The following is a 24,044-nucleotide window of genomic DNA, read 5'->3' on the forward strand; positions in this document are numbered from 1 at the left end:
TTTTAATCACTTCTCATCAAATTATTGCTGGAAAGCTGGTTTAAGGTATTGCACCCTTTATCTTAACCAAATGTTTGCCATATGCAGAAGGAAGAATCAATACATGTGTTTGACGGAAAATTATCAAAAAGGCATCTTACGTTTCAATTGATTCATAGCTGTTACTCATAATGATTTAAGAATTGGCTCATATTAGGACTCATACAGATATTCTTCTCTTTTTTAAATTAACAGCTCACATTTTGTAAACTCTCAGGGCTGTAATAAATGATTTTGTACATAAGAACACGTCTGCTGGTTTGAAGATGAGACGTTCACATTTGGTTTACTGAATTACAATCCATGGGAGTAGCATCTTAATTAAGACATGTGTATTCCAGATGTTAGTATTTTCATCTAAAGAAGCTGGATCTTTCTAACATTTCTACCATGATATGTAAAGTCAAACGACGAAACATCATCTTCAGGAAGGAAAAAAGGGACAATGAAGCACCTTTCTTTTCACTTGTAATTTAAGTAAATAACTTTCTATACATTTTTGTTTATAAATGTTCCAGTACAGGACTATGCCTGCACAAAGTGGCAACTTTCAAAAATAACATAAACAATTCTTTATTAACCTTGTAACCACTAGATCCCACAAAAAGATGCTAAAATTGTGCATCACTTTATTGCTTTAGAGATGCCATCTGGTCTCTACTTCAAATTTTATGAATCCCAGTGAGATCCTAGTCTGTGTCAAAAGTCTTGCATACTGAAGACAAGGAAAATGATTATACCCATCTACAGAACCAAATGCCGTTTCAGTCCCTTTACTGCCATAGGGATGTCAAAATTCTGAAGAAGATCCAGAAATAAATCCATTTCCATCAATGGTGAATTGTACTATTCATAAACTGACCCTTCCTAATCATGCACTGAGTTGCCAAACAGACCTTTGTGGAAATGTAATCAGTATTTTATAAATACTCTTACAGGAAGGTTACTAGAGGCAGCTAATAAATATCAAATGGAGTCAAATATATTCGGGTAAAATATTTAAAGTCCCAACACGCAGTGTTAATTTCCACAAATAAATAATAATAATAGGAGATATACCAATCTCCTAGAACTGGAAGGGACCTTGAAAGGTCATTGAGTCCAGCCCCCTGCCTTCACTAGCAGGACCAATTTCTGCCCCTGATCCCTAAGTGGCCCCCTCAAGGATTGAACTCACAACCCTGGGTTTAGCAGGCCAATGCTCAAACCACTGAGCTATCTCTCCCTCCCACCCAAACAATAATACCACTAGCGTTGGTATGGATGGATTTAAATAGGTTGCCAAAGCTCATTGATTAAGAGAGTTTTCCGAAAAGAAGCAGAAGAAACAGTCGAACTACATTGGGTTCTACCCTTTAGTGCTATATTACATTACTACTTCTTACTGAGTACCATATATGCTTGTTCATAAGCCAAATATTTTTGGTTAAAAAGTGACGCATCAAAGAGTGGGGGTCGGCTTATAAACGGGTCTTCACCAAAATTTGATGATTTTAAAAACTCTATGGAATCACTGAATTGAATATCTAATACATTGTCGTTTTGTTCACCTGGAACGTCTGCAGGCATGGAGCCCCTCGGCTCCACTTCCCGTAGCTCCCATTGGCTGGGAATGGTGAACTGCAGCCACAGGGAGCTGAGGGGCTCCCATGCCTGCAGACGCTCCAAGTAAACAAAACATCCCGCCAGCGGCTTACCCTGACAGGTCAGGAACCAAAGTTTGCCGAATCCTGAAATATAGGGTCAGCTTATGAAAGGGTCATACAGTTTTTGCTATTTTTACCTAACCATCTTGGGGGGGATCGGCTTATAAACGAACAGTCTAATGAACGAGTATATACGGTAATTTCTCTAAGCTAGTTTATGGGCTGTTGCTTGCATTGTATAAATGGTAGAATCAAAATTGAACAATGAACCTCAGATCTGAGTTATTTAATTTCATGCGCTGTGGCAGACTCCACCTCAACATTTCAGTATTTTATTTATTATTTTGAAAGGGAAGACAACCTACAGTTCAGCCACATTGACACAAATCTGCCCAATATCCAACTTAAAATTTTAAGTGCCCCAAACCTATTTGATTAAACTTTTTCATTATTTGTAAATACTTCCTTTCTCCAGGAGTTTAAGGGTTAATGTGTATGAATTTTTCCTACTGTAGCTCTACTGATTGCTCTTTTCTATCCTCTCCAATAAAAATGTAAACAGCAAGTGTTCAAATTAACTGTTGTAGATGCCTAACGGATTTGAAAAATGGAAATACCTTTTTTTTCTGCTTTCTCCTTTTTTTTCTTTTCTTCACTTCCACCTTTAATTTGGTCTTTGGGACCAGAAGGAGAGGATGTGACAGGTGTAGGCTGTGGTAAGTCTTCCGAAAATGAAGCTGCTGAAATGGTTCCACTGGATGGAATTGGGATATGTTTCACTAAAATTAAACATGATGGAAGTTAAAATGTTATTTAATTTCCTTAAAACTGTAATTGAAATCAAGGCATTTTATCAGAAATATAAAGAAAATGTAAAGAAAAGCAACATAGGATTTAGAAAATAAAATAAAAATTATTTCAAATATCCAGCTATGTCACTTTACTAAAAAGACCTCACACACCATACAAGCTACAACAAAATTTATTCTGATTAAATAACTGTATTATTGTTTTTATATTTGGAAACCTAATATTTTTCCTCAAAGAAAATGGATAACTTTAAAAATACACAAAAATAGAAACAAAGCAAGAGAGGTGATTCCATCAGTGCTATGGCTGCCTGTTTCTTCCCTTCCCCAGCCCTATTTCATCTGAAGTTTAAGTATATTCTTAAAAGCAAAACACAACTTTGTGTAAACACATACTCAAAGAGAAAATGAGAAGGTAAGGCCCAGGCAAAAATGTATGCCTATGCTCAACTTTATGTATGTGACTACTTCCACTAGCTTTAGTGAGGCTACTCATGTGCATAAAATTAAGCCCAAATGTAAATAGAGAATCAAGGATTAAATCACCAGGAGACAAAAATAATTTGAAAAAGCAGTTATAGCATAATTATAATTTTCAAATGGTGTTACGAAGAATATAAAAGTTGTAGGTCACAAAACATAATGGAGACTATAGCAATCATATGTCTTTTTTTTCCCCCTAAAATGATACATGATTGATTGAGATTGCAAAACCACTTTTTTACATACAGAAAATATGTGAACCCTCAAACCATTTTTGAGGTGGGGGAGAAGTGGAGGGATAAAGACATGAGCTTGGGGTTTAAATGAGCACAGGATTGGGAGCCTGAGAGAGAATTTGAACAATCATTGTTTCAGTCAATAAAATAAAAGTCGTTTTGGGGCATCAAAAACATTTCTTCACAGATATATGGTAAGTACCAACGTGACAATTTAAGACATTCCCAAATGTTACATGGAGACGAAAGTCCCATCCTCTCCATGTCTGTTTTATAGAAGGTAATCTTCTTAGGCAAGAGCTGTCTTTATTTTGTGTCATGAACAGCACTGACTCCACTGTGCTTAATAAATAATATATTCGGTAAGTCATACTTTTAACCACATACATTTGTTATAACACTTTGAGGAAAAAGACTAGAGGTTTCTATGTAGGAAGAGCGCCCAGTGATGGAGGGCTGGAAGAAGAAACTTCTAACAAGCCCCAAAAGATGTATGCTGGAGATACAGGATAGAGTCTGTGAGAAGAACAAAAAGTTAACTGGGGAGACAGAAAAAATGAAAGGAGATCACATGTAATGTGATATGTAAAGTTACTGTTAACAAAATTTGGCCTTTGCAACTAAGACATCTAACCTGTTCTAATGAGGTTTTGAGCAGCCTCTCAGACAAGTATTAAGGAAAACCTTGACTTTGTTCTCTTCCCTCCCAGATAAACATTGATTTATTTAAATACAACCATAGTTTATATTTGATTGTTAATTTTGAGAAACAATCACTGACTATCTATCTCTAGAAACCTTTATCTTGAGAGGCAGAAAACACAGAATTTTTAGACAGGCAGTGATTTGTACCTTAAGAAAGGCCAGAGATGGGGGGGAATGGTGGCATAAAATGAGATGACTCACTGTTATAGTAATGAAGTATGTTGTGCAGAAAATTTTGCATATTGTAAAGCATGGGATAATTAAACTTGTTTGCATGTGTTACAGGAAGTGGGTGGTAACTACAGCAGTAGTTAAGATATGTGGTCATGTATAAAGTATAGTACAGTTTTCTTTCAGATCTTAGCAATATTCGTTTCATATTAGGATATGTCATAGTATGACATGATTCTGCCACGGAGGTCACAGTTTCTGTGACTTTACAGGACCTCTCTGACTTCTTCTGGGGTAGGGCTGGAGCAGCTGTCAGCTGCGGCTCCAGAATTGAAGCAGCGGCTGGGGTTGGGTCAGCCCCCTGGGGCTCGAGCAGCAGAGATCAGCCACTGCTGCAATGGCTGGCAGCCCACCCCGGGGGCCTGCCAGAACAGCAGCTGGGGTTGAGTCAGCCCCCCTGGGGCTGGGGCAGTGGCAGTCAGCCCCCAGCAGCGTGCTGTTTGTTCCCATTCCCCGCCCAGGATATTTTTAGTAAAAGTCAGAGACAGGTTGTGGGCGTCCATGAATTTTTGTTGATTGCCTGTGACCTGTCCCTAACTTTTACTAAAAATACCATGACAGAATCTTAACTTTACTGATAAGTTATTCTGAGATTGGGTACTTGCAATATTTATTTGGTTGGCAAAGTGAAATATGCTGACAGCCCATAAATTAAAGCAGCTTTCCATCACAGGACCACTACAATCTGTAAGCCTGTTATCCATACAGTGCAACAGGGCTACTTCATCCAACAAAAATCAACAGTAAATGAGATGTTCTTTTCACAAGTAACAGCAGGTGGTCCTGTAAGTACTCACTGCACATTCGATAAAAAGATAATGGCATGAATAGTTCATGTGCTTCCAAAATGAAAGGAAAGGGTCAAAGCTCCCGTGGTCTTTACTTGGAGAAGACATCATTCTGTTAATCAGTTCCTTAGATTCATAGACTTTAAGCCAAGAGAGACCATTACATCGTCTAGTCAGATTTCCTGTATATCACAGGACATTAAAATTCACCCAATTACACACGTACTGAGCCCAATAACTTGTGTTTGGCTAAAGCATAAACTTCAAAAAAGGCATCCAGTCTTGATCTGATGACATCAAGAGATGGAGAATTCACCACTTCCCTGGTGTAAGTTCCAGTGGTTAATCATCCACACTTAAAAATTTGTGCCATATTTCTTTAAATATGTCTGGCTTAAACTTCCAGATATTGGTTCTTGTTATGCCTTCCTCTGTAAAGAGAAAGAGTCCTTTAGTACTCAGTATTTTATCCCCATGAAGGCTCTTATGCAATGTAATCAAGTCACCTCTTAATCTTCTTGTCAATAAAATGAACAGATTGATCTCTAAGTCTTTCACTGCAAGGCCTTTTTTCCAGACCTCAAATCATTTTTGTGGCTCTTGTCTGCACCAGCTCCAATTTTTCAACCTACAGTTCTGGTGTCCACATTTTGAAAAGCATGTAGTATTCCAATATTGGTCTCACCAATGTCGTATACAGATGTAAAATCATCTCCCTAGTCTAACCCACTACTCCCTGGTTATATATCCAAGTCTAGCATAAATACCTTTTAATTCTTTACCACCTGGATCCCATATCAGCTTTTCCATTATTTTGCTTTGGACTGTTGTCAGGCTAAGCAGCCTGCAGTTACAGTTAAACTTGCCCTTTGGTCACCAGTACAGGAAAGGCTTCTTGTTCCTTCCATTCTTAAAAGATGCATCATTCCATATGCTGATTTATATGTTCCTTGTAGTGTGAATACATAATAGACTCATAAAACATGTTCTTCTGTTCAGTAGAAAAAGGTCTTGCATTTAGTTCTGCTCTCTATCCACATAAATTGCTTAAATGAAGTAGTAAAGTCTATCCAAAACATTTGTCAAACAGGATATTAATTCTCTATCCTTTTTATATATTACAATTACAGCCTGGAAACTTTGTATACATAGAGGCTTGTCCCTTATGTGTAATCGGAATATTTTTCTGTAAAATATTTCTGTGAAATATCAGTAGACACCTCCTACCCATACCTGCCTATCCCACATCTGAAAAGAATACTGAGGTGAACTATTGCAGGTTCTGAGCCATTGGAAAAAAAAAACAGACTAATGGAGAGTCTAGCATATCAAAGGAATTAAGTCATGTGAAAGGAGGAGGTTGATGCTCTGCATTTATGAAGTGGTGGCTCTTTTGAAGACTGCACATGTTGATTTAACAGTGGAACAGGTCAATAATGGGAAGCAGTAAAATCATGCTTTACTGGATTGTATCTTATCTGGTTTCCAGTACTAGAAATGTGAAACAAGTATACTAAAAATGGTTGTTGGGTTTTTTTTGTTTTGTTTTTGACATATTCCTCAAGAACATTTGTTTGCGGAAAATGAAACACTCATGCTGGATTTGGAGAACTGCAGCTTCCTCTTTTTGTTCCTTTTCTCTCAAAAGTAAAATTTCATAAGGGTGAGGACTATATCAGCCCCGGGCTTAAAAAGATAGACCCAGACTGGGACAATGACAGAGGAGGAACGGTGGGATAGCCACGGGGCTGAAACTCAGAAAAGCTACGTTCTAATCTCAATTCCGCCACAAAATCCCTATCATGCCAGGCACTGTACAGACATATAGAAAGACATGGCCCCAACCATGAGTAAACTTTTCATATGTAATTGTCACTTCTGCAACTTACAAGAGAACTCATATACTTTAAGTTACAGAGGTGGTTAACCACCGAGAGGTATGGCATTCCAAAGTGTCACCGAAGCAGCCAAAAAATGGATGTGGATGTGACTAGAAGAATATGAATCAGGAAGGATTAAACAAGTGATCAAAACAGCAGTCAAAGATGGTGACAGGATCTAAGCCCACACATGTGAATATATAGTTCTCCTTCCTTTCTCTCTCACCTCCATTCCGAATTTCTGCCTGAATCAGCTCCTGTTTCAGACCCTCAATTTCTTTCTTCAGTTTAGCATTTTCTACACGAAGCTTCTTCTCTTCTCTGAGAGATGCCTGCAGGACTAAAGTTGACACAATTTACATTAGAAACTACAGGCTCCAGTCATTACACATCCATTTGCTAAGTGCTGGATGTCACTTATCTGAAAAAAATTAGTTAAATTCAAAGCAAATAAAGGGAATATTTTTAAAATATTTAAAAATCATCATTAGAAAAAAGATCTCATACATTTTATTACAGTTACTGACTTTTTATTAATGAACACAGACAGTGGTTTCTCAAATATCAACTTTCATATATTCCTCATGGACTTGCATCTATATCAAAATCAAGCTACTTTTTGTTCTCCTCTCAAATTCCTACAGTGGCACCAATCTGAATCTATAACTTTGTAATCAACTATATGAGGTTCAACAAAATTCTCTTTCTGTATGCATAACCTATATTTGTAAACACCCAGATTTCTGTCCTGATATACAATAAAAAAAAAATCACTGAATTTGGCAGACTAACTATAGAATGTACAATGAGGTTACACTGCTGTGAAAGTAAGGACAGTCTTATTTAAGCAAAGGAAAAAAGGTTTTATTCCCTGTGCGCTCACAGGCATCCTGGGTGACCTTCAGCAATTCTGTGCCTCCATCTCTCCATTCTGAAATGGTAATGCTGAGAGGCTTATTCTATTATTCTTAATAATTGTGAGGCATTCAAGATATTACATAAATTAGCATAACAGAAAAATAATAAATAAATGCAAATGGATGTCTGAATTTGGTAGGTGTCATAGCAGAAGTGAGGAGGGTTCTGAAGATGACAACTAACAAATCAGTTCAAGGAGGCATCCCACGCAAAAGGAAGTGATAGAAGAAAACATGAAAAATGTTTTAAGAGTTTTGACTGCCCATTTTTCTTTACTTACAGAGTGGAGACCGGGTGGGGGAGAGGAGGAGGGAAGGGAAGAGGACAATGCAATAAGAGACCAAGAAACTTGAACTTAATTCAGTACAGCAGGGAGCCAGTGGAGCGATTCAAAGCAAATGGGAAGGTGGCACTGTCAGACACATGGGTAAGGAAGATGAATTAAGCAGCTGTATTTTGTATGGACTGGAAATGGTATGTGTGAGGGTTGGTGAAGTGCTTATGATAATCAAGACGTGAACTGACAAGAACTTGGGAAAAGTTTTAGTGGCATGGATTTTTGAAGTGAAGTGTGCTAGAGGAAAAAGAGGCAGGATTTAACATGGATTTAGATAGGAGAGGAAAGAAGTCAAAGACAACCCCCAGTTTATGGACCCGAGTGCTAGGGAGAATTATGCTATTGTCCAGAATGACAGAGAATGGAAGAAGGGCAGGACTTGGGAGGAAAGATAAGAAGTTGAGTTTTGGGCATGTTATATTTCAGCTGATGGTGAGGCATTCAGGAAGAAATGTCAGTCGATCTACCAAAGCAGAAATTGTGGGAATTTCATATACAGGATTAAAACAGACTAACTTAAACCAACATGCTGCAACAATGCCAGTGCACACATATCTAATTTTTTTTGGTTAACAAAACAGAGTGATGAATGAATGTAAGAGAGAAGGCTGATTCCCATCTATGGAGTGATATTTCTTCTATGATACAATGAACAATGTACAATGAACTATGAAGGGCAGCACTGAAGTTGATACATTTTAAAAATGTATTTAAAAAAAATATGGAGGCACGTATTAAGACTTTGCTTTGTAAAGATGACATGGCAAAAGAGGAGTCTTTGGCCCTCTGATACTGACTAGACACTAAGTTTTGTGAAAGCTTTAAGAGATGAACAAGACTATTTCATTATCAGTAGGATAGAAGTAAATTTTTGAGAGCTGTCAAGTGTTCGCTAAATTGAACAAGGCATGAATGAAAATAATGGTTTGGCTCATAAGCAGAAGATGATTATGCAAGACTAATAAATGCGGTTTCCAAATACAGAGTAGAAAGAAGAGAAATGTAGAAAAAAAAAAGATTAAGAATAAAGCTTGAAAATAGTAGTAGAGCTCATGGGGGAGGGATAGCTCAGTGGTTTGAGCACTGGCCTGCTAACCCCAGGGCTGTGAGTGCAATCCTTGAGGAGGCCATTTAAGGATCTGGAGCAAAAATCTGTCTGGGGATTGGACCTGCTTTGAGCAGGGGGTTGGACTAGATGACCTCCTGAGGTCCCTTCCAACCCTGATATTCTGTGATTCTATGATATTTATGATGGAGCACCTTCATCCTTTGAAACGTATCACTCTGTTAAGAATGAAAAGCCGTGTAGTAACTATGACCGACTCGAAATGGAGTTGTTTCATGAGAATATATGACTAAATATTAGACTACGGAGGACACACACCCAGATCATAAAAATCCTGGTTTCTGGAAACAAGCTGGAGCATACATTTACATATATGGAGTGTTTTGTATTCCGTTGTCAGAAAGTGGTCTAACATTTACATCAGAGTCAGGCAGAGAGTTTGCTGACAGCTTCATAGAATCCTATACAGCAGGGGTGGGCAAACTTTTTGTCCTGAGGGCCACATCTGGGTGAGGAAGTTGCATGCAGGGCCATGAATGTAGGGCTGGGGCAGGGGGTTGGGGAGCGGGAAGGAGTGTCGTGTGTGGGAGAGGATGCAGTGTGCAGGAAGGGGCTCAGGGTAAGGGGTTGGGAATGTACTAGGTGGCTCAGGGAAGAGGGTTGGGGTGCACAGTGTGGGAGGGGGCTCAGGGCAGGGGGTTGGGGTGCAGGCTGTGGCAGTGGGGTCAGGACAGGGAGTTGGCATGCAGGAGGGGTTCAGGCTCGGGCCTGGCACCGCTTACCTGGAGCAGCTCCAGGGTGCTAGCGGTGTGCACCAAGGCCAGGGCAGGCTCTCTGTATATAATATTATAGTATAATAGTAACCATCTGATTAATAAATTTGCTTTAAGACATTGACTTCCTTACTAGCTTTCTCCTTTAGAAGAGCAACTTGCTGTTTGAGGTATTCAATGACTTGATCTGCCTCTGCACCCTTTTGCTCCAGTCTGTTCAATACTGCATTATTGGCTGCCATCTTTACCAAAGAACGGGCTAAAAACCTGAAACAGGAAAGGGAGAATAATATGAACATTGCCTTAATGTAATTAACTTTACATTCTTATGCCACATGAATCAGGACTAAAATCAACTGCTGATGCAGTAGGAACATTTGTTAAATGAGCAAGCTGGGCTCCCTCCCGCTAAATGAAAACCCAAACAAACAAAAAGCAATGTTAACCAAATTCTGATGTTTGCCAGCTGCGTTTAAATATTTTGGAAGAAAAGCCACCCTACTCCAAACACCCATCTGTAGAAAACATGTTCCTGATGCACAGCAAAGCACCAAACCCCCTACCTTCCCAGAATGAAAGGCAGATCCAGAGACAGATTAAATGAGCAATGGAAAACAAATTAAAAACAAAGAGGGAAAAAGATAAGGGAAATAAGTTTAGACTGAAGGACAACGTGTCTCATATTTGTATCTGAAACATTTATGAAATTTATCAACCACAAAATCTATTAAGAAGAGTAAGAATGCACAAGAACAGCCAAACTGGGTTGGACCAATGGTCCATCTAGACGAGCATCCTGTCTTCTGACAGTGGCCAGTGCCAGATCTTTCAGAGGGACTGAACAGACAGGGCAATGTAGAGTGGTCCATCTCTTGTTGTCCAGTCCTCAAATATCCTCAAATAACCCCAGAGCATGGGGTTGCCTCCCTGACCATCTTGGCTAATAGGCATGGATCTGTCTTCCATGAACTTACCTAATTCTTTTTTGAACCCAGTTATACGTCACAACATCCAATGGGTTGACTGCATTGTGTGAAGGAGTTACTTATGTTTGTTTTAAACCTGCTGCCTATTATTTTGATCAGGTGACCTCTAGTTTTTATGTCATGTGAAGGGGGAAAATAACACTTCTCTATTCACTCTCTCCACACATTCATGGATTTATGGACCTCTATTATATTCCATTAGTTGTCTCTTTTATAAGCTTAAAAAGACAGACTGTTCATGTCTTCTCAAATGGAAATTGTTCCATATCCTTAATCATTTTTTTTGCCTTTCTCTGTACCTTTTCCAGTTTTGATACACCTTTTTTGAGATAGGATGACCAGAACTGCACACGGTATTCAAGGTGTGGGCATTGCATGGATTTATATAGTGGCATTATATTTTCTGTCATACTATCTATCCCTTTTTCCTAATGGTTCCTAACATTGTTAGCTTCTTGACTGCCGGTGTATCACAGGCCCAAGGACTCCCTCCCTCAGGGGGTCCCATGGGGAGGCAAATTTGCATTGTATGTTGCTAACACGGTTGCAAGCATTGCAAGGCATTTCGGGGGAGGGTCAAAGGTGTGAGTATGGCGTGAAAGATTCCTTTGCAGGTGGCAAGAGGCCAAAGGGGGAAGGAGGAAGAGAGTAGAGAACGAGTTAACTCGACACTTCAGCGAGCTCCGTCTGGAGATGAAATGCTGGCCCAGTCCAAGGTCATGGGCTTGACAAGAAAGTTTACAGCTGCTTTCACATCTTACCCAGCCCCGGTCAGCCGTAAAAAAAAAGGAGAGCTTAGCTGAGCAGGGCTGCAGAGATTGCAAAATGAGTGAGATGGTGAAGGCCAAGGGGGGGGGGGGGGGCGGCGGAGGGAGACAAAGTCTCTGAAGCTGGTGTGTTTTGGGAAAGCTGAGAAGGCCACAGAAAGCCGGTTTGGAATGGTACAAAGAGCACCAGGAACAGAGGACCCTGAACAAAAACACCCCCAAAGAACCGAGGACTTAAAAACCCTCCCGAGAGCCAAAGCGAGCCGGAGATCACAGCAGACTCTGGACAGCCCATGCACGGGACAAGAACTCCCATCCACCCCTCTCACTCTTCTTCTTACGTTACACCCAGGCTTGGCCAGCCTCAGGTCGTGCGTTTGTGAATATGAAAGTGGATTAGGGCTGGGGTACTAACGGTTTCTTGCTTCCTTTGAGTGATGTGGGAGTAGTCCCAACACTCACCATTGTTATTTTATTAATAAAGCTTTAAAAATTAGACACTTGGTATGCTCCGTCATCTCCTACCCTAAAAATCCTGTGGCCTCAGCCTGATCACCTGATGCCACAGGCAGACTGGTAACATGAATCTGCCACAGCTGCACATTGAGCATGTTTCCAAAGAACTATCCATAATGACTCCAAGATGTCTTTCTGGAGTGGTAACAGCTAATTAGACCCCATCATTTTGTATATGGAGTTGGGATTATTTTTTCCATTGTGTGTTACTTTGCACTTATCAACACTGAATTTCATCTGCCATTTTGTTGCCCCAGTTCAGTAACTCTTCGTAACTCTTCAGTTTTTGGTCAGATACTTAGGGACCCCACTATTTACTACTTTCCAGTGTGAAAACTGAATATTTATTCCTACCCTTTGTGTCTAATCTTTTAATTAATCAATTACTAATCCAGGAGAGGACCTTCCCTCTTATCCCGATTCCTCAGTTCGCACAAGAGCCTTTGGTGAGGGACTGTGTCAAAGGCTTTCTGAAAGGCCAACTACACTATATCATGGGTCATCTTTGTCCACATGCTTGCTGATATCCTCAAATAATTTTAATAGATTGGTGAGGCATGATTTCCCTTTACAAAAGCTGTGTTGACCCTTCCCCAACATATTGTGTTTATCTATGTGTCTGATAATTTTGTTTTTTATTATAGTTTCAACCAATTTGCATGGCACTGAAGTTAGGCTTACTGGCCTATAATTGCCAAGATCACCTCTGGAGGCTTTTGGAGGGGGAAAAAAAAATCAGAATTACATTCAGCTACTCTGTAGTCATCTAGTACAGAGGCTGATTTAAGCAATAGGTTACATACTACTGTCAGTAGTTCTGAAATTTCATATTTGAGTTCCTTCAGAATCCTTGGGACATTACCTTCTAGTCCTGGTGACTTATTACTATTTAATTTATCAATTTATTCCATAACGTTTTCTATTGACACTTCAATCTGGGGCAGTTCTTCAGATTTTTCATGTAAAAAGAATGTCTCAGGTGTGAGGTGAGGCTCCCCTCCCTGCCCCAATCCTCTGCAGTGAAGACTGATGCAAAGAATTCATTTAGCTGTTCACAGCAGAAGCCTTCTCTTCCTTTATTGCTTCTTTGGCATCCAGTGCCCTCTTACAACTTCTAAATCCTCCACATAAGTCAAGGAGTTAGAAGGCAGAGGAATACATTACAAATTTATGGTTATCCATAAACATTAAAAGAAGAGAAAAAAATCACTGTTTTGTTTCTCTTAAGGGCAATTCTCAATCCTAACTACACCATAAAAGGAGGAACCAAATACCCCCCACATCCCTCCCCCACCTCTTTCCACTTTCAGAGCTATTTTAGTTCATATTTTGAATTCACCACTTCCTCTCCAACTTTTGACTGACGGCAGGGATTGAGGGCACTCTGTTGATGACACAGGAAAGAAACAGAAGATAAGAGGACAGTCATAAGAACATTAGAACGGCCATACTGGGTCAGGCCGAAGATCCATCTAGCCCAGTATCTTGTCTTCTGACAGTGGCCAATGCCAGGTGCCCCACAGGGAATGAACAGAACAGGTAATCAAGAGACTAGGGACACCATCCCTGCCCATCCTGGCTCATAGCCATTGATGGACCTATCCTTCATGAATTTATCTAGTTCTGTTTTTGAACCCTGTTATTGTCTTGGCCTTTACAACATCCTCTGGCAAGGAGTTCCACAGGTTGACTCTGCATCGTGTGAAAAAATATTTTTTTGTTTGTTTTAAACCTGCTGCCTATTAATTTCATTTGGTAGCGCCTAGTTCTTGTGTTATCAGAAGGAGTAAATAACACTTCCTTATTTACTTTCTCCACACTGGTCATGATTTTATAGACCTCTATCCTATCCACCCTGAGTCGCCTCTTTTCCAAGCTGAAAAGGTAACATCTTACACTAAATTTATACAAGGTGGCTAGTTAAACTTTAGTGATCCTTGAGAAATATGTAAACTATAATTCTCTCAAGGGAGTGTAATACTAACAGAATAAGTTTGCCAACAACAATAAAACGCTACTAAAACTTCAAAGTGATTAGAACGAGTACATTTTATAGTTATTAGCCAAGTTGGCTAATGAACTGAGGATCGGGAAATGAAGTTACATGATTACACCAGATAGACTTTTCCCACTTGTCAAACTTCCTGAGATCTAATATTATAACAGAGAAGAAACAGGTATTTGCGATATTGTTACCAAGAGCCAATAGAACGAAATGAACTGTAGTACTGACAATGTAAGAACTTGCCAATATGGAGAGCTAAGAAGATGATATACATAAAAAACAAAGTTTCTTATAGGTAAATCTCTGTTTAAAATTGTGTACTTAATGTAAAATATAAAACATTAAAAGCATTAACTGAAGGTTAAAAAAATTGTGGTTTAATGTTATGACAATCCATAGCTGGGATTTGTATATTCATGTTTTCCTATCACTTGTTTTTCTGCCTGTATAATCTTTGGATAATATGCTAAGACTATACGAAGAGGAGAAAAAAACTAAATACTGTAACTTGGTAGAAGACAGGGCCTAAAGGAAAACATATCTTCTGACCTTCAATTGTACCCAAGATCCAGAAAGTCACTCAGAAAAATCAAGTTATTGGGATTTAAGAAAACTACATTTGAAAGGCTGCTATCCCTTTTATATAAAATGTAGACCCAGAAAACATTAAAAACATGCTTTGAAGACAGCAGGATTCTCTAACATTACTAAATGATATACTCAGAGTTACATGAGTTATACACAGAATTATATTCAGTGTCAGGAATCAGCAAAGGAAAGCCACAAGAGCGGTCATGCGAACCTCCCAGTAGTATGTTTCGGGTGCCCAGGACAACCAGCACAGAGATAAATCACTGTGGGGCAGGGACTGGGGAGGACCCTGCTGGTGGCTCCTACCCTGCGCCAGGCTCAGCTCCTAGTTCTGGCTGGGCTGAGGAGGAAGGGACTTCCTCTTCCCCTGAATGGCATCCAGGGCCATGTCAGACCCACTCGCAGATTCCTCCTCTGGCTGTAGGAAGCTCTGAAAACTACCCCCTTTCCCAGGCCTTCCTGCACCCATCACTCCTCAGCTGCAGGGGGAGGGATCACCATTCAGGGAGCTGCTCCCACATCCGCCCAACTCCCATGCATCCAGACTCCCTTATACCCAGACTCTCCCGCCAAACCTCACCCCCACACACAAACACACAGAACCCCCACAATGAGCTCCACTCCCCATGCACCTGGACCACTCCAACCAGCCACCTGCACCTGGATCCCCACCCTAGTGAGCCCCAACTAGAAGCACCTGGATCCCCAACCCACTGAGCTCTATTCCTCCGGCATCTGGACTCCCCCCCCCCCACTGAGCACCCCACACCCAGACCCCCCCTTCCGAGCTCTATTCCCCTCACACCCAGACACCACTCTGCTGAACCCCAACTACCTTCACTTGGACCCCTGCAGAGTCCCATTACCGTTGCACCCAGAACCCTCCAACAAGCTCCTGTGCATCCAGATCCCCCACTGAGCCACCCACCCCCAGATTGCACCACATAAAACCCTCTCAACCTGCAACTGGATCCCCCACACTAAGCCCCTCTACATTTGGATCCTGCCTTGCTGAGCCTGCCTGCCCAGACCTGGTGCACCTGGTATGGAGTGGCAGGGTTCTGGGGTGTTTCTAGGGCAGGCCTGGTCCTTTTGCTGTGTCAGAGTTGGGTGCAGCCTCACTGCTGAGTCCGTGTCCTGGGGAGGGTGTGAGCTGCACAGTGATCTCCCACCTCTGTGCAGCCAGTGGCCTGTGCTCCCCAATGCCATGCTGGAGCCTCCACATTTATTGACAAATAAAATTAGCAGAATTTTAAAATATTATGTGGAGAATTTTAATTTTTTTGGCACAGAATGCGTCAGGAATAATCACCAGGCCTGCTCTTAAGCCCAGCATCAGCACCAGGCGAAAGGCTGCTTAACATTTATGCCTGCATCTGCAATTGCTCCTGTGTCTGCCTTGCTACCAGTCCTGCTTGGTTTCTAACTCTGGCACCAACAACTAGACCTGACTGTCCCAGGCCTGAAACAGAGCAGCGGAAAGAAATATGTAAGTCTTTACAGTTAGAAAAGTGATCAAGTATGTTTTCTTGATGTCTTTTGTCCTGCTTAAATAATTTTGTTGAAGGATTTCCATTTACAAACTTTATTATGAAGTTTACTCCATTCAAGTTTTAAGGTTGTAAAGATGTATCTTTTGATAAGCCCAGTGTTAAAATCACCATTAAACCTAAATGAATCCTTGCTATGTAAGATTAATGCCTTATAAGTAAAAGAAGCATAAGGAGATCTACAAATTAACACTTGGACTTCAGAATCATCCTATATTAACAATAATCAGAAGAACACAAGAACCTGTCTGTATTCAAACAAAGGTTCTTGAAAACAGCTATATCAAAAATAGGTTGACACAGAGTTATTAGGCATGTATTTAAATCCCAGTGAGAAGAAATAGTTGTTAGGTCCTAATTTATTTATTTTTTTTAGTTCTTTTATAATGGATAGTTGAAACTGAGAGCATGAGTTCCTAACCGTATCCATATGGTTCTACTTGTAATTTGAAATGGAACAGGTCAGATAAGCAGAAAGTTATTTTCAGAGGGGGATATTCCTTGACTGCAATATATCCTAGAAGCAAATAATTAAAATCTGTTTGTTAAAATATATAAAGCATTTATTTAAATTTATAAGGTTGTTGAATTCCACCTTAATTCCTCCATTTGACTCAAATGGATATCATTTTGTTTTCTACAGACATTTATTGCGTGTCTGCTGCCTTATTTCTAATGTATAGGTGTTTGCATTGCCATAGTGACAGAAGTAGCCTGTGAAGTGATATGGCTCAATGCTACAGTCCAGATGCAAGCCAAATGTTCACAGCCTTGAAAAGGAGTTTGGATTGGGTACACAAATTGTACATCATTTTAAGATTCAAGGTGCTATGTAAATAAGTGTAAGAGTATCCTTATTGGCTGAAATAATTTTCAATTAAAATCTACAGATGTAAAACCTTTAACTGGGTTGACAACTGGAAGACCCACCTGGAATAAGCAGTTTACTCTCTGTGGAAAATGTCACTTCTTGATAGAACACAGAAATAAGAGAACCCAAGAGGTCTTGGAATTAATGTTATAGTCAGTGGTCTTTACCAAGATGTTAAGAGGATTATTATCAATCTATTCAGCAGAAGGAAAAGAAGAAGCATGGAAGAAAATACATTAAAGATCCCTTCCAACCTAGCAGTATCTCCTTCTGCTCTAGTTTTTTTTAAATGAAACAGGTAAATTTTACAGCCAAATTCATTCCTAGTGTAAATCCAGTGTCTTGGGAGGGAAAAATTTAATTTGGAATTTGTGTCTGTAGAAAAAACTCTGTGGCCACTTTATTACTAAATGGAGTATTTTGAACTAAAAGATGCCAAATCAGAGAAAGGAAATCGGATGACTAATCTGAGCAGAGAAAAAAAACTATACTTTAAGTGTGTTCAGTGAAGTCATCTGATTAACTAAAATTCTTTGCTGCTTTTAAAATTCTTCAGTTAATCTTAAATATCTGGTATTCTATCAAATCATTTATATATCAGAGATCTAGAATTGGCTGAAACACTTGTTTTCATTACATGAAGAATGATTGACAGTGCCTGGATAAGGCATGTATGTCTTGTAGGTATAATAAAATACTATACTGATATCCAGAAGCTGCTTAATTTCTATTCTGATAACATTAGAAAACTGATTTAGAGTCAGATGCTAATTCAGTTCTATAAGTTCTTAAAAAAAAATTAGAAAAACTAAATCTAAGATTATTCATGTGAAAATCAAAGGTAACTCTGCTAATACACTAATTGAAGAGGGCTAGTAAAGACTTTCAACATTTCCTTACCTGCACTTCTTTCAGTATCAGAGGCTTCCCTCCAGGGGAAGCAGGTTTAACCTTTGCCAAAATACAGATGATATAGAATGCGAAAGCAGGGTCCCAATGAGAGAAATTTCCAATTTTTGAAAAACTATGGAGGACAAATAATAAAAAGATCTGGAGGTCTTTACTCCATTTCCTATACACAGATTTTCTTGACTACTAACTTTTTTAAATAGTTGCCTATATTCTTTAGCAAAAAGTACTATCCCCTGCATACTTCGGCAGTCCCATATGTCATAAGCAAAGAGAAGGGCTTATTTTATTTACTAGTTTATAAAAGAGAAGACAATTAGGGAGGGGCCCAAACAAGACAAAATTAAAATAGATATTCCATAAGAAAATAATACTTTGCATTTACACAGGAAGCACTATCAGAGAATTTCAATATGCCTACTAACATTCTTAGACCAGAACTGACATATAACTCAATGGTTCTGACTTAAAAAAGGGGGAAGGGGGGGGGGGGGGAAGAAGAAAGGTAAAAAAGGAAAACACAATCAAGAAGATGACTCTGTTATAATTCCTTGCTTTAAAAATGTTTTTAAAATGCTTTTCTCCCTTTTTAAAGTGTTGCCAGTTACAAATGTCTTTTGCCATACTGAAGAGCTAATGCTAAGGTTCTAAAATTGAGAAATAATAAACTGTTTTTGGAACCTATCCACAATCCTGAGATGCATTCAATTAAACTGTTTTTGGGAGAGAGATAATTTCATCAAGAAACTGGCTTTAGAAGCCAACTGGTTTCTCAAAACTTTAAAAAAAACAAACACACACACAAAACACAAAACTTGAATTTCCAATACTGTACATTTTTTCAAATTTTCCGAGGACTGCCTAGTTCATATAATCACATATAAACTACAAAAATAGCATTACTTATTCCACATGACTGTAGGATCATTTCCCATACATAAATATGTTTCTCTTTGTATATTTGCACCGAACTCTATACCAATGACTTTACTTTTATTTTCAGCTGGGTATGGGAAGTACCAATACAAATCCCATCAATTAATGGACAATGTTCCCACTTCCTCTTCCTACAGAACTGTGTCTCCAACCTTTCTACTTATTTCAATACAAATCATAACCATTTGTGTTTGTCAGCCTGAAGCTTTGCTAAGAGCAAGATTTTTAGATTAATATTTGTCCTCAGAAATCCTTCATCATTACTGCTGCCCCTCTCTCTCACACACACACTTCTCCACAATAAAAGAATCAGGTTGGCATGGTGACTTAGCACACAGATACCATCAGTTAGTGCTTCAACCTTATACTTTCAGCGCTCTCATGCTGAGTTAGTCTCAGAAATTAGGTTTCTACATCTATTTTGTTCTAGCCATGGTGAGATTCAATGTTGTCACGGGACAGCCAATCCTGTTCACGATCAATAGCCATGTACAAACACTGAATAGACAGCAACCACAGGAGGGGTGGTGATTGCTACAAAATATATTGCTCCAAGTGCATGCCACTTTCATGGACAGGCAACTCAATAGGCCTAGGATCAAGCTAAGAACTATTAGCAGAGAAAAATACAGGCCATACAAATAAAAATGTTATTTCCATGGATATTCACTGAGTGCATTAAAAGTTGTTATTACAGCACTGTTTCATTACAGACATGGGACTAATTACATTCTGCAGCTAACTCATTGAGAAGAGCATGAGGAAGACAAAATTCCTTCAACACAAATACTAATATAATCACTAATTTAAAATACAGGGAAACCTTTAAAACTACTTATATAGGGATAATCACTTTTTCTGTCTGCAATTTGTTGTAACAAATAGCTCTCAAACAGTTTCAGATGTCAATATTTTTTCCCCCATGAGGGCTTTTTCAGCTCTTCATTTTGGCCAAGTTGCACAGTGATGCACTGTTTTACTCTAAGTATTTTAAATTGCTGCATTATCACCAATTTTGCTTCTAAAAAGAATACTTTGTTCAAATTAGAGGAAGGAAGGGAACAGCTTTTATTAAGATGGTTGTTCTTCCTATACTCAAGGCTTCTTGGCAGACAAACTTACAGAAGACCATATATATTATAATAAAACATACCAGCTGTTTTCCAGACTCTGCTGTCCTTTACTCTGAAACATGCATGATCTGACAAGCTACTTACTGAACCAAATGTAAGACGCACACATCACCCTGTACTACGGAAAAGGAGGGGGAAAAAGTGACAAAAATAGAAGAAAGGGTGGGGGAAAGAAAATACTTGTTTTTGACAAAACTACTACTTTCTAAACCATCAGTCCAGTACGAGCAGTTGAATAGGTGGCTAGCACTTGTCCCAACTTCTGTTATGTCAGGGAATGATGATTCATCTTTTGAAATACTTTAAATACATCTTCTTTAAGGTCTTTTCCTCCTAATTAACAGTTGATGAGATGATTAGTTAGGATCTGATCCTGTAGCCAGTGAGAACTGAACAGCTTCAGGCAGCGCTAACCGATGACTAGACTAGCGCTATTATTCATGACCACATTTAGATTTTAAGCCAAAAAGACAATGTGTAATACTGAGATACTGAAATTTTTATTTGAAATAAATCATTACATAGTATCATTGTGACACCCAGTCTCTGAGTGAGAGTAAGAGTGGCACTGTTAAAGTGAGAGCACAATATTCACAAGCTATCAACTTCTGTGTAGTCAATCGGGGGTAGCCGTGTTAGTCTGTATCCCAAAAACAACGAGGAGTCCGGTGGCACCTTAAAGACTAACAGATTTATTTGGGCAAAAGCTTTCGTGGGTAAAAACCTCACTTCTTCAAATAAATCTGTTAGTCTTTAAGGTGCCACCGGACTCCTCATTGTTTTTGTGTAATCAGTGTTAAACAGCAACAACAAAGAGGGTTAAGGAGTGAATTATTAAACAATTATACTTGTACACTTCTGCCACAGGTTAAACTCACATCTTTTGCAATATGAGAGTCACATATGATTTATAAATTTCCAAATTGTTAATACAACCCAAGAAAATGTCAGGCCTGAAAAATGACTTCTCCTCCTGACTATCAGGCTTTACCCCAGCTGCAGAACTTTGCTTTCCTAGTCCTAAGAGCCTTGCCCTCCCTATTTCTTAAAGCTGGAAACATTAAAAAACAAACCAACCAACCTCCTCACAAGAAACATCACACAAATAAAGGTGCTTTTCTAGGAACTGTTCAGAATTCACACTAAAGAATGAAGAGTTGACTCCAAAAACTCAGATAGGTTGAAAGTGGCTATAAGGCATTCTACTGTCATTTTAAGAAAAGGACTTCAATACCTAACTTTTATGTTTTTACTAATTATTGGTAGCTTTCACCCATTCTATTCCCCCCCTCCTTTTCTGATTATTCTAGAAACCTGATTATCAATGGATCATTTTCTCTCTCACAAACCACACTGGGAACAGCTCTTCTGAGCATCTGTACACCAGCCCCAGAATAATCCTGTTAGATTATCCTTGTACCTTCCTTTGTCTATAAAGTAGGTTTCAGGCTTTAAGTTGCATGATGTAACTTAAAAAATAGTAACAAACAAATGCTTTTGTAACACTAAATGCATACAGTAATATTTAGCTAACTGAAGAAATATATGACAAGTCATCCTTGTTTGTATAGTCTGTCTGCCACTTCTGGAAAAGTTTTATTTTAGAATATAATTTACTTTGACAGAAGGCTATTCTCCTTCCCAGACATGTACTCCTCTGTTTCTCTTAACTGACCCTTTTTCTCACAGAGGTAAATTCCCTTCATCTGGAAAGGTGAAATATGTAGTGTCCTGACATTAAATGACTGAACGTCAGCCCCCAACAGCCACTATATTCTCTCACATTAGGGAAAATACATATAACATTTTAAATAACAAAAAGGCAAAAAACAGAATCTGGGCTCAATGCTCACATGACAAGTATTAGCTTGATACCAACCTAAGATGAGTTTGAAAACAGACTCTAAAATTATGACTGGTTGCCAGGAACCAACAATAACTTATGTTTTTCTTAGTTTGATTTTTTCCCCCTAAAATTTTTGACTCGGCAATATTGATTACCCATATAATTCAATAAAATATCATATTCCAGCATGTAGAAATAAATCTCTCTGAAAGGAGAGCTTACCCAGCAAGTTCTAAACAGGAGACCTGCAACTAAAGGGCAAGCCAAGCCAAACCATTAGCTAACAACAGAGAAATCACAGAATGAGTTTATATGCAGTACAGTATAGATATATGAATAGATTTTAAAGCCTTATCATGGGCTTAACATGAATGAAAAGTTTCCTTTGAAACCTCTATACAGTAGACATTAAAAACTGAACATCTACCACCTGCAGTAGACAAAATTACTACAAATATTGTGGTATTTCCCATTTTAAGTGCAGGGCTCATATGCAAATACTTCAGTGTAGTAATCATTCATAGCTTAATTCCACCTATCATCTGAATAATACTTTGGTCAGTGTACTACGTGGCTCAGATGAAAGGCAGAATATGGCAACCTTCCACACTTCTAGGAGGCTGGTCCGAATATAAGCCAGATTAGTAACGTGTGACCAAAAGCTTCCACTGCCTCACTGCTGTTTGTTGATCTTAGTCCAATTCCCAGTGCACATTTGTCCACCTCACAAAAACCATGACTATAATTTGCACCCTTTTTAGTCCCCTCAGCAGAGGTGCCAAGGACTACATAGGGCACTGAGACTTGCGGAAAGCCTACATTACAACATTTAATCGATCTAAATTATATTGACACAGCCACCACAGTAATTTAATCGGTTTTACATGTCCACACTAGGCTGCTTGGGTCAGCAGTGCATGTCGTCACCAAGAGCGCTTGCACTGATTTAACTGCCCGTGTAGGGCATTATGGGAGTTTCTGAAAGACAGTTACAGTCAGTGTAAGCAACACAGCATCTACACTGACACTGCATCCAGCTAACTACATTGACTTAAACACTACACCTCTCGTGGAGATGGAGTTATTAAGTCAGTGTAGTGGGCGAGTTATAATGGTGGAAGCAATATTTTAGTGTAGACCAGTGGTCTCCAACCTTTTTATGCCCAAGTTCACTTTTGAAGTTAAGGGCAACCCAGGATCTACCCTGCACCTTCCCTGAGGCCCCACCCCACTCACTCCCTCCCCCCGACCCCCAGGGGCTCTGGGCTGGGGCTGCCCCGCCAGGAAAGAGCCGCTGGAGCGCAGCCGAGCGGGAGAGGTGTGGGGCTCCCCGGCAGTGCCGGGGAAGTTTATCAGTTCGGGGGACCCCGACCGGCTCCTTGCCCCTGTCCGCCGGCTGCCCCGCCTGGGACAAGTCTCGCCTCCGCAGCCCCTCTTCGCTGCGTGTCTCTGGCGGGCAATCCACACCCCGGGCTGTGCTGCACACCCAGGCCCTGCCCGCTCCGCGCTGCTCCCGGACCCACTGCGCTGCCCCGTGGGCTGCAGGGCTGGAGCAGCCTTTGCGCTGTACTGCAGCGGTCCCGGCCCAAGCCGGCCATGGCCCATGTGCCCAGGCTGCTGCACAGGGGCGTTTCCTCTCCAGGCCCGGCTTGGAATCCAATGGGGCAGTGAGGGGGCGGGGCTGAGGCGGGGATTTGGGGAGCGATCCAATGGATGAAGGAGGGGTGGAGTCGGGGCGCCTTTTTTATGTTTGCTCCCCCTACACTTAGAACCTGGCTACGCCACTGGTTCCTCTTGGCTCTTTGAATCTGATTACCCTGTAAAGTTATTTCCATCCTGATTTTACAGAGATAAACTTAATCTTTTCTTTTAATAAAATTCTTCTTTTAAGAACCTGATTGATTTTTCATTGTTTTAAGATCCAAGGGTTTTAGATCTATGTTCACCAAAATTAATGGTGAAGGTATACTCTCAAGCCTACTCAGGAAAAGGGGGTAAGGACTTGGAGGGGGGGAGGAATTAG

General features: G+C 39.9%; 1 protein-coding gene across 4 annotated transcripts in view; it reads right to left on the reverse strand.

Moving 5' to 3' along the window:
• The window catches only part of AIMP1 (aminoacyl tRNA synthetase complex interacting multifunctional protein 1), a 66,117-nt gene that overhangs the window by 20,694 nt on the left and 21,379 nt on the right, over positions 1-24,044 (reverse strand). For all 4 annotated transcript variants that reach the window (XM_039539386.1, XM_039539385.1, XM_039539387.1 and 1 more), the window contains exons 2-4: positions 10,045-10,178; positions 7,044-7,157; positions 2,303-2,464 (exon numbers count right to left, since the gene is read on the reverse strand). In XM_039539386.1, coding sequence (XP_039395320.1) covers positions 2,303-2,464; positions 7,044-7,157; positions 10,045-10,153 — 385 coding nt within the window. In that variant the 5' untranslated portion in view covers positions 10,154-10,178. The remainder of the gene's footprint in view (positions 1-2,302; positions 2,465-7,043; positions 7,158-10,044; positions 10,179-24,044) is intronic.

This window comes from Mauremys reevesii, linkage group 5 (genome assembly GCF_016161935.1).
Source record: "Mauremys reevesii isolate NIE-2019 linkage group 5, ASM1616193v1, whole genome shotgun sequence".
Classification (NCBI taxonomy): Eukaryota; Metazoa; Chordata; order Testudines; family Geoemydidae; genus Mauremys; species Mauremys reevesii.